Consider the following 12,397-nt stretch of genomic DNA (forward strand, 5'->3'; position numbering starts at 1 on the left):
GTTCAACATATATATGGCAATTGTTATTTATATCTCTCCTTTCTACTAGTACTAGTATATATCTCCTTTTAATTATTTTTCAAAATAACCCTCTTTCTGGAAATTAAATTCCGGAAACTATTGCGTGCTCGTTTCAATATTTAAACTCTCTTTAATTTTTGGCACATGTATAGCATAAATACGAACGATAATTCCCGAATGTGGTAAGCTTGTTGAAAAAAGTGAAATGTGTAACCATTATTTATAAATGCAAGTTTAGATAAAGTGATTTAATTTCAATCCTACGTGTAAGCAACTAATCTAATCATATCAACACATTATATTTTCAACTTACAACCATGTGAACAACTAATCTTATGATCAATACTATCATCAATCCTGTGAGTCTTTCAATCTTATCGTCAATGTAACAATTAGTAATCAAATTATCAATACTCTTCCTTTAATTATTTTATTAAGAGACTTCTTTTCCTTTTCTAAAAGCTTAGACATAATTAAGTGAAAGACTCACCATGGAACACGTTGTTAGCTATAGACAAAGGAACTCTGAAACTTTAATTAAAAAGAAAAGGTTACACTACACCAAATATTATTATTTTAATTAAATGTCAGTTATCAATAATAATAAATTAATTATCAATCTTATCGTCAATGTAACAATTAATTAGTAATCAAATTATCAATACTCTTCCTTTAATTATTTTAATAAGAAACATCTTTTCCTTTTCTAAAAGCTTGGACATAATTAAGTGAAAGACTCACCATGGAATACGTTGTTAGCTAGACAAAGGAACTCTGAAACTTTAATTAAAAAGAAAAGGTTACACTACACCAAATATTATTATTTTAATTATGTGTCAGTTATCAATAACAATAAATAAATTATCGATCTTATAATCAATGTAACAATTAGTAATCAAATTATCAATATTCTTCCTTTAATTATTTTAATAAGAAACATCTTTTCCTTTTCTAAAAGCTTAGACATAATTAAGTGAAAGACTCAACATGGAAAAGAATTCTGAAACTTTAGGAGGAGGGTATTCAATTAGGATTTTTAAAAGAAATTATAAAAAAATTAAGGTATTCAATCAAGATTTTTAAATAATATAAATAAATCTTGTAGTATTTAATTAAAACTATTAAAAAATTTATAAAAAAAATTAATCAAATTTATTGGTATTCAATGAAGATTTTTTATAACTTAAAAATTCTTTTGGTATTCAAAAATATATAAATTTTGATGAATTCTTTCTTAGGATAAATTTTAATAAATTTCATAAGATTTTTTAATAAAAAATACATATTAAACAATTTCACTTACACTTTTGAGATTTCATAAGACTTTTTTGATTTTTTTTCTTTTCCTATCAATTGGCATGCTTTCTTTTTCCTTATACATCATCCCTTGTCTCTTTCTTGAAAAAAGAACACATTCATAATTTTTTTTTATTTTTTTGACCAATGATTACGTGTGATATTAAAGATCTTTCCAACTATTTAATTTAGAACATCTTGATTACGTATTTATATATATTAATGAATGTGAATATATATATATATATATATATATATATATATATATATATATATATAAAATTTCAATGAATATAAAAAATTGACTTATGTATGGATAAATATATAAATGAGGTTTGAAATAATTGTTGGATATATTTGTTTGTTTGTTGGGATAGTTATTGTAAAAATGACAAAAAATATCCATATGACGGGTAGATATTGTGGTATATAATTTTTATATAATTAACATGATTGATGATTAAAGAAGAATGAATCTAGTGTGCTTATAAATATGTTAGGAAAAATCGATTTGCTATGTAATAGGTTTAGGATACTTTGTATAGAATGAATTTTATTTAAAGTGGATAAAATTCATGAATCTTTATAAATATTTTTAAATATTTTTTTAAAATTCAGAAAATTCTTTAAAATCTTAAAAACATATTATATCTTTTCAAATCTTATAAATTCGTATTTTCTAAATCCATTAAAATTTGAATTATAAAATCTAAATCATAAAAATCTTTTTTAAAAAATCTTACAATTAAATCATTACATTCTTATAGTCTTTTAAAATTCATAAAAAAAATTATGTCAAAATAATCTTTCAAAATTATAATCATGCACCCCTTAATTAACAAGAAAAAGTTACACTACACGAAATATTATTATTTTAATTAACTGTCAGTTATCAATGTATAACAATGAAATAATTATCAATATATGTCAACTTGTTAGTGACTAATGATACATATACACTAAGTTTTTAAATACATAATTAACGCTCATAACTTTTTTTATTTTTTTCATGTCACATTATAATACTTGTAATATCTATGTTTTTCTTCCTTTCATAGTTGCATATAAAATAAAATATTTTAGATGTCCATGAATACTTATATATATATATATATATTCAGGGATGGGATAGCACTGGTATATCATTTTGGTTGCTTTGCTTTTTTCTTCAATTTGGGGATACTCTAGGTATATCAACCTCATTGACCATGACTGCCTTCCATTGTTCTAGTTGTTGCCATATATCTTCTTGGCACAATTTATGCTAAGTGGACTGCTTTTTTTTAAAAAAAATATAGTTGATTTTGGTTATTAAATAAAAAAATTATTTTATCTAATTTGTTTATTTTTTTCTCGCCGTACGTGGATCTCTCTTTCTTTCAATCTTCCATACACTCCAGTTGATCTTTTTCCTAATATAATTATAAGGTGCATGCAGAATGTACTTGAAGCTAAAATGCGCACCACCACACGTTATTAATTCCAAACCAATAGAGACTATATATCATATATCTTACATATAGAATAAACATCTTGCAATCTAAAGTATTCGAAGATGGTGATCTGTTATAAACAGCTGGGAGAATATCATTTCTTTCTTGTTTTGCTTCTCATTTCAGTCCAATGCGTTATTGCCGCAAATAACATTTTGAAGCCCGGAGATACACTGAATACGAGAAGCCAGCTATGTTCAGAAAACAACATATACTGCATGGATTTTTCCCCATTAAACACAAATCCTATTGTAAACTACACTCACTTAAGCATCAGTGACAACAGAAAGGACGATAATTCCGCAGTGTGGGTTGCTAATAGAAATCAACCCGTTGACAAGCATTCTGCAGTTCTGATGCTAAACCACTCTGGTGTACTCAAAATTGAATCATCCAAAGATGCCAAACCCATCATCCTTTTTTCTTCACCTCAACCACTGAACAACAACAACACCGAAGCCAAGCTGTTGGATACAGGTAACTTTGTGGTGCAACAACTTCACCCCAATGGAACAAACACTGTGTTGTGGCAAAGTTTTGATTACCCTACTGATACTCTTCTCCCTGGGATGAAGTTAGGAGTTAATCACAAAACTGGTCATAACTGGTCACTTGTTTCGTGGTTGGCTGTATCCGACCCCAGAATCGGGGCATTCAGGTTCGAGTGGGAACCCATAAGAAGAGAATTGATCATCAAGGAACGAGGAAGATTGTCCTGGACAAGTGGAGAACTCAGAAACAACAATGGATCCATTCACAACACCAAGTACACGATTGTCTCAAACGACGACGAAAGCTACTTCACAATTACAACAACAAGTTCAAATGAACAAGAGCTTATAATGTGGGAAGTATTGGAAACTGGGCGGTTGATAGATAGGAATAAAGAAGCTATTGCAAGGGCTGATATGTGTTATGGTTACAACACAGATGGAGGGTGCCAAAAGTGGGAGGAGATACCCACATGTAGGCATAGCGGTGATGCATTTGAAACCAGGGAAGTTTACGTCAGTATGAACATGCTAAACAATCTAGGTAATTCGAGTTATGGCCCAAGTGATTGCCGGGATATTTGCTGGGAAAATTGTGCTTGTAATGGATACAGAAATTACTATGATGGTGGAACTGGTTGTACTTTCTTGCATTGGAATTCAACCGAAGAAGCTAATTTTGCAAGTGGGGGCGAAACGTTTCATATATTGGTCAACAACACCCACCACAAAGGTAAGTCCACTATATATGATTTCATGACTTCATACTCCACTTAGAGATATGTTTTGTGCACATATAATGTTAGGCTACAGAGAGAGCATGAAATAGAAGAGAGAAAAATGATAATGAATATTGAATAGGTGATATGATAAGAAGAAAGCGATAAAAAAAAAATGAGGCATCCAATAAGTTTTTATACTGTTTAAGTCCATATAACGATAAAAAAAAATACTGGAAGTGTCCATCTATTAATATTTTTGTTAATATCTTACTTTAATTAGTCACAGATGTATAAACGCTGTAGATCTGGAATCACATTTACATAACTACTTATATGTAAATGTTTACGCCGCATGCAGGTACAAAAAAGTGGATATGGATAACTGTAGCAGTAGTTGTTCCATTTGTGATATGTGCTTTCATTCTATTTCTGGCCTTGAAGAAAAGAAAACATCTGTTTGAAGGTTAGCTATATATATCTTTGTAGTACATACATTCGATATTTTATCGAGCATAACCCCTTTCGTTCTCAATCTTCATATGATTCAAAATTTTATCTAAATAGAGAAGAAAAGAAATAGAATGGAGACTGGGATGTTGGATTCGGCAATTAAAGATCTTGAAGATGAGTTCAAGAAGAGACAAAATCTAAAAGTATTTAAGTATACTTCAGTACTGTCGGCAACCAATGATTTTTCACCAGAAAACAAGTTAGGACAAGGAGGCTTTGGACCAGTTTATAAGGTGACATTATAAACCATTGGCTTTGTGTTGCAAGTTGTAACAAGTTTCGTTTAAAAAGGACTAATGATTTTTTTTATTTTTTTTCAATTTAGGGAATCCTACCAACTGGGCAAGAAGCTGCTATTAAAAGACTTTCAAAAACATCTAGACAAGGGGTTGTGGAATTCAAAAATGAGCTAATGCTCATATGTGAACTTCAACACATGAATCTTGTACAACTACTTGGATGCTGCATTCATGAAGAAGAGAGGATTCTAATTTATGAGTATATGCCAAACAAAAGCTTGGATTTCTATCTATTCGGTATGGAATATGGTGCAGTCTATTTAATTAGGATATGCTTTAAATTGGAAAAGGCAAATTAAGACAATATTTTTTAATTATCATGTACCAACCGATGCCATCGTACGTGGAGGGAAACATTAAGTTGGCTCAACGAAGTTTTCAGTAATTGTTATAGATGTATATATGATTCATTGCCTTATGCTTTCCTATCTGAACATAACTACATAAATGTCACACACACACACTAAAAGATTGCTTTATTTCTAACAACATGCATATTGCTTCATTAACACTAAGAAGATTGCACTCGAAGCAAGTTACTAGATTGGAAGAAGCGTTTCAACATAATAGAAGGAATTTCTCAAGGATTACTCTATCTTCACAAGTACTCGAGACTCAAAGTCATTCACAGAGACTTAAAAGCTAGTAACATACTTCTTGATGAGAATATGAATCCAAAAATTTCTGATTTTGGATTGGCAAGAATGTTTGAGGAACAAGAATCTACAACAACTACGAGTAGGATCATTGGGACATAGTAAGCTTGGAAAACTATTTGTCCAAGTGTAGTTGAAAAATATGTTAATAATGTTTGTTTTGCTAAGTTATGAACTTTTTTTTTTTTGCAGTGGTTATATGTCTCCTGAGTATGCTATGGAAGGAATTGTTTCTGTAAAGTCTGATGTTTATAGCTTTGGAGTGTTGGTCCTTGAAATTATTAGTGGGAGAAGAAATACTAGCTTCAATGACGACCGCCCGATGAATTTGATAGGACATGTATGTGAAATAAGTCTTCTTGACCTCTTTCTATTTCTAAATGTTATTTTCTTTATCTAATTTGACTAAAATGCTAACAGGCATGGGAGTTATGGAATCAAGGTGTGCCTCTACAATTAATGGATCCATCGCTTAATGATTTGTTTGATCTCAATGAAGTGACAAGATGCATTCACATTGGTCTCATATGCGTAGAAAAATATGCAAATGATCGACCCACAATGTCTCAAATAATTTCAATGTTAACAAATGAAAGTGTAGTAGTTCCCTTGCCTCGAAAACCAGCATTCTATGTGGAAAGAGAAATTTTACTCAGAAAAGCATCTTCCAAAGAGTTATGTACAAACTCTACTGATGAAATTACTATTACCTAGCTTGTAAATATAATGCCTGCGGCATAATATTCCTATATATTTTTGTTTTTATAAAAAAAATTCATTTTAGAATGATTTCCTTTAAATAGATTCCTTTACTTATATATATAATTAGGATAACGAAACAACATTTTTTTTAATTACTAAGCATTAGATGTCAGATTTTCAAGTCGTACTACATATGTGATGGGGAGCAGGGCATTGAGTGACACAAGTCAAGGGTTTATTTAGTTAGAATCTTTCGAGCAAAGTAAATAGACTTCAATCTTTTCCCCTAAAAAAAAAAGACTTTTTCAATCTCTAAATTAGTCTCTATTTAAAGATTTTTTGTGCTCTTAGCTATAACTTGTTTTAGTATAAGTTATTATTTTCATAAGGTTAAACACATTTTATAAGGTTACCTACACTGTGGGGAATCGTTGGAATAATATTTAAACATGCATGTGAGGCCACAATGCAATTATTATAATGAAAAAAAAAAATATTAAAAAACAATTAAAATTCCAAAAAAATGAGATGCTTGAAATTATTTTTAAATTATCATATCAAACATAAGAATTTAACATTCTCAAATCTCAACTAAAGATTCCTAAAAACCTTAAAATAATTCTCCTAACAAACACTCCTTAATAATATGAAAGACTAAGACTCTTAATTCTATATCATTAATTTATAATGGATTCCGACACGCTTCTATTTTCTAATCAATTTTTATATACTTTTAATGATTTGACAACAAACTTTTATTTAATATATAATGCTTATCATGTTTGATATCTCCCTCAAATTTCTGATAATGTTTGCTTGTATTTTAACATGCATTTTGCTTGTTAGTTATGAAATTTGTGACATTGCGCAGTGTATTTTTTTATGAAACAAATTATTGAATTCGATATGATTCAATTATTTTTGCATTTGTAAAAGGCCAGTCATTCTATAGATAATTTCATTAACATGATGCGTAACATCTTCCATTTTACATGAATAACTAGATTTTGTACCAATGTTTATTCGTAAAATATGTAACATTATATTTTAATGATATTAATCATTCAAATTATTATAAGACGAACGATCAACAACAACAAAATATATAATAACAATAATAACATTTAATAGGTTGATATTTTTCGAATTATTTTACATATAAAAAGTATACAAAGTATTGTAATTACCAACTGAGCTAGCAAGACTCCTTTTTTATGAGAAGGAAACTCAAAAATTGATTGCTCAGAAAGGACAAGAAACGAAAGAAGTAGGTCCCTATACCACCAAAGGCTTTTGTGGGCAATTATTTTTAAAAGAAAGATTTAATTATTAAAATTCGATGGCTTTCTGCTGTTAATGCGCTACTCTTTTATATACCTAATATTATCTAATCTTATCATCAATGTAAGAACCAGCTAGTAATCAAATTATCACTATTCTTCAGTTCTTTCAATTAATTTAATAAGAGAGATCTTTCCTTCTCTTCAGAAAGAAGAGCTTATCCATAATTAATGAAAAACTCGCATCATGGAACGCGTTGTTAGAGAAAGGAACTCTAAAACTTTAAAAAGAAAAGTTACACTACACCAAATATAATTATATTTTAAGTGGCAATTAATTTTTTTACTGCTATTCCTTTTTAAAGTTACTGCTGTAATTATTCAATTATTCAATATCAATTATGAATTAAGTACTAATATTATATTGTTTAAACAAAATTATTTATGACTATAACATATAATTGTCATCAAAAAATCATTTATAAAGACAATTATTAAGAATGGTCACTAAAAAACACAACACTTTATTCAAATCTATTTTTTTAACTCTATTTTTTCTATGAAGGAGGGTCACCTGAAAAGAACTATCACAGTAATATTTCATGCATCTTAGTCGTTTTCTCTAATATTATGAATTATTGGATTTAATTGATAAAACTAATTAAATAAGAGACAATTAGTGTAACCCAAAAGGTTGGTGCAGTTACATAAAGATTTTATTATGTTTACATGAGAAAAATTGTGTTTAATTTTTACTGTGTAAAATTTTTAATAAGTTGAAGGACAAATGTCCTTTGTGACCCAAAGACAAAAAAGACATTATAAAAGACAGATAATTAATGTATGATGAGGACATTATAAAAGGCCCCTAAGCTGTTGTTTGTGAACCATATTGAAATTCGTGAGAGCTTGAAAATGTCTCCCAAATACATGCTAGTGTTGTTGATAGCATTGGTTTTGGCAGTCTCGTCCCTTTCCCATGGTCCAGTACACGGTTCAGTACACCCAAGGCCTCATCCTCCTCCAAAAATTACTCGATACTCCGCGCCACATATACATAAACCAAAACCACCAAACGTGGCAACAACAAACACCTATGCAGCAAAGAAGCCTCCAACTAAAGGTTGAACTGTTAGGCTATGATCAAAGGTTTTGCAACGTCAAGGGAGTATATTACAACAGTAATCGCAATTTGAAACCTTGACTAGAGATACTTTAATGGCATATAGTATTAATTAATGGTCAGTGCTATGAGTATGCATGTATGATTAAATAATAGTTAGTTAGGAGTTTGTTTGAACTGTTGTAATACCTTGTTATGAGAGTCTCCATCTGTGTGTTTTGATTTCCACTTATATGCATAGTTTGATGTGTTCACGATGTGCTCTCTCTTTTGTTTATGTTTGTACAACATTCTAAAGGCCACAAGATAAGACATGAGAGTTAAATTGTTAAATAAAATTAAACAAGATCGTGATAAGATAATAATATGATAAATTCTTAAACTATTCAACTTTAGATACTAGAATTTAGGTTTAATTTGGGTCGAACCTAGCTTCATAAAACTGGCTTAAAACTATTAAGAACATATTAGAATTTTTAATATCCGTCTCTAACATATTAGGATATTTAATTTCCTATAATTGATAACCAGAGACGGACTTAGAGACGGATTTGTGACATCATCTGAATGAATTTTTTGGTTTCTAGCTTCCGTCTCTGAAAACGTTAGATAAGGACAGACACGGAAATATAGATGTTTTGTTTCCATCTCTAAGTTCCGTCTTTATATCAAACTTTTCTAGTTGTTAACCCATACCAATAATCTTTTTTGAATTTCTTCATGAGAAAGACTCGTGTGTTTTTTTTGCTTTATCAATTCTATTTTCTAAATTCCCAAAACAAGTCTTGTTCAACCACTTCAAATTTTGTTTGAGAATTTTAAGTTTTTCTTTGAGCACATGTACTCTAGCTTGAAATCTGCAACTTTTTCTATTTAGTTTCCATAACCTTTACAAAAACTTTACTTATAAAAACTATATATTAGTAATCTTGAATCTAAGAGACTTAAAGTTTGTTTCTTAATAATTTCTTATCATTGAAATTTTTACGTATAAAGGACCTAACTATTGAGGGACCAAAAACCAGATTCCATATAAGTTACAGCATTTTTTGTGAGGGGTCGATATAAGTCACCCAATTAACATCGTGCAAAAAGACGCTAATAGAAGGGTTATATGTCGTTTCCATAAGTTAGAAACACATTTTTATTAGAAAATTTCTGACAATAAATGTTATATGTTGTTTATGGTACATTTTACAGAGAGGAGTGTCCTAGGGGACAGGGAAAAAAGGTGGAACCATGAAAATTCATTTTCACGCCCAAATTAATTATCCAAGCACAAGTTAGTATTATTCAAATTCCAAAATAATTAATTGCAATAGCTATTAACAGTACACCAACATGAAGCTGACAAATTGGTTTTGAGGATGCACCCTGAACTTATTGCATGTCTTCCTATTGCGGCATGGTAATGAAAACTGGGCGCGGTTGATAGATAAGAACAAAGAAGTTATTGGAAGGGCTGATACGTGTTATGGTTACAACACAGATGGAGGAAATACCCACATGCATGCAGGCATCCTGGTTATGCATTTGAACTCAAGGAAGGTTACGTCAATTTAAACCTCGAAAACAATCGAGTTATGACCCATTCTTGGATGGGAATTCAATGAAAGGTGTTGATTTTGCACGTGGGGGGATGAGTTTTACTTGGTAAACAACACCCATCACAAACGTAACCTCCACTCTGATTTCACCACTTCCATGTTTGATTTATTAAATAAGTGTTTGTACTTTAGTATCCATGTATTTTTATAATGTTTAACTTAATTTGTCACATAATAAGTAAAAGCTATAGATATGCAATTAGGAACTTTTAAAACCAAATCAAAACAGTTTGTAAATCGTAAAATCCATTAAAAAAATAAAAAATCATAAAAATATAAAATATAAAAAAAAATCGTATCTTTTTTTTGGTTTGGTTAGTTTTTTAATTTTGTTAAAAAAAATAAACTAAATCGGACAAATCCACGATAAATATTGAATAATCTTTTCATTTGTTTTATAATTAAGATATATAGAAAATAGTAATTTTTAACTTAAAAATGTTAAAAATAAATAAAATTTATTTTAAAAGTAATATAAGATAATAATGATATAACTTTAATTGAAAAACTTTAATTTATGATAATGAATTAAAAAATAAAAAAACTGTAAAACCAAATTAAATCAAATGATAAAAAATTAATTTGATTTGATTTAGATTTAATATAATATTTAAATTGAATCACATTTTTATTTTATATTTAATTTAGATGACTATTTATTTAAAAAAAAAAAACAAACAAACAAACAAATTAAACCATCCGACAAAGACTCACATTTACATAACCGCTTACCTGTAAATGCCGTATGCAAATGCAGGGATCCGTGGATGTGGATAATTATTGCAGCGATAGGCGCTGTCAGCATGATATGTGCTTTGGTTCTATTTCTGGCCTTGAAGAAAAAGAAAACATTTGTTTGAAGGCTAGCTGTGTCTTTGTAATAAGCCTTGTTCTAGAGAAAGTCTTGCCTAGGCACTAGGCTCAAATTGACGTGGTAGTCACAGCCAATAAAAGGTTATTGGTTGATAAATTAAAATAAAGTAACAAAAGCTGCATTTTTTTTCACTCTGGAATTTGATATGCTTCCTTCTCCCTCTCTTCTGGGTTACTGAGCAAGGGTGAGGGACTGCAAATTGACTAAACACGAATTGGTGGGCTTCCCATGCGGCATATGCTACACATTTTGTATGGAATTTTCAAGAAGGGGTATGTTGTTGATGTCCCAACATCACCATTGGCAAGGACTTCATATCAGTACCATTGAGATTTTTCATGGCATACTTATATTTATAACATTTTCATCAAGAAAGCCCCCAATCCTAGCTCTACCAAAACCAAAGGACACAAATTTCTATTCTAACACTATGATATGACAACATTTTTGTATTACCTTCTATACTACTCATTCCCTCTTCACAAATCATCTTGGCAAAATGAACCAACAAAAAGAAATTCATTTAAAAACAGTTTAGGAAGACCAAATTGTTCAGTATGTCCAGAAAAGGAATGAAAAATTTCAGATCAGGTGAAGATCCACACCAAGGGAAATCGCTGGTAGTAATCCGCGTGAAACTTGAAAAGGGTTAGGGAGAAGAAAAGCAATCCAGAGATAAGAAGTGCAGCTTTTGTTATTTTATGTTAATTTATTAATTAATGATAATTTTTAAAGTATTTTAATACGCTGGCAAACTTTCATTGGCTGTGCTACCTCGTAAGTTTTAGGACAGTGTATAGGCAAGACTTTCTCTGTTGAGCTCACAATTTTATTAGATGGAACTTAATTTTTATTTCTAGGCCAATTTACTTATTCTTTATTTAAAAGTAATAAAGATAGTCTATTCAAATTATTCAAATATTGTTGGTTATGATTTAATATTTTAATGATTGGTGCATTTAATGAAATATTATATCAAAATGTCATGATGTAAATTAAATATTGTTGGTAATGTTGGAAAATATCAAAATCCCACATTAGAATATATAAGTGAGGGATAACCCTCATACCTTAAACTAACTTGAATTAGACTTCTCATATTATTCATGGTATTATTCATTTTACTACCCATCATTTGTTGTTCACGCGAGTTGAAGTTGTCTTTATATAATTTATAATTAGTTTAAAAATATATAACTAAATGGTTAAGTTCTCACCAACGAATTGAATGTTCATATTTATTACTAATTTACATTTATCCATTAGTTAAATGGTTAATTTCACACATTTTAAATTAGTTTGAAAATATATAACTAAATGGTT

The 12,397-nt window shown here is 29.5% G+C and overlaps 1 protein-coding gene and 1 long non-coding RNA gene across 3 annotated transcripts; both read left to right on the top strand.

The window, feature by feature from the left end:
* The first annotated feature begins 2,540 nt into the window (after positions 1-2,540).
* LOC100809767 (G-type lectin S-receptor-like serine/threonine-protein kinase CES101) lies at positions 2,541-6,288 on the top strand. 2 transcript variants are annotated; one of them, XM_006585153.4, is made up of 7 exons: positions 2,541-4,034; positions 4,382-4,486; positions 4,588-4,766; positions 4,859-5,069; positions 5,349-5,589; positions 5,681-5,828; positions 5,909-6,288. In XM_006585153.4, exons 1-7 carry the CDS (start codon positions 2,873-2,875, stop codon positions 6,200-6,202), a joined length of 2,340 nt encoding a protein of 779 aa, XP_006585216.1. In that variant the 5' UTR covers positions 2,541-2,872; the 3' UTR covers positions 6,203-6,288. The 2 variants fall into 2 exon arrangements, with proteins under 2 accessions (XP_006585216.1, XP_025985380.2); XM_026129595.2 differs by having other exon boundaries at positions 5,352-5,589.
* A 1,997-nt stretch (positions 6,289-8,285) lies between these two features.
* LOC121175293 (uncharacterized) lies at positions 8,286-11,418 on the top strand. The gene is made up of 2 exons (XR_005892549.1): positions 8,286-10,268; positions 10,958-11,418. It is a non-coding gene; the product is annotated as an uncharacterized lncRNA (long non-coding RNA).
* The last annotated feature ends 979 nt before the right edge of the window (positions 11,419-12,397 follow it).

This window comes from Glycine max, chromosome 8 (genome assembly GCF_000004515.6).
Source record: "Glycine max cultivar Williams 82 chromosome 8, Glycine_max_v4.0, whole genome shotgun sequence".
In the NCBI taxonomy this organism is placed as follows: domain Eukaryota; kingdom Viridiplantae; phylum Streptophyta; class Magnoliopsida; order Fabales; family Fabaceae; genus Glycine; species Glycine max.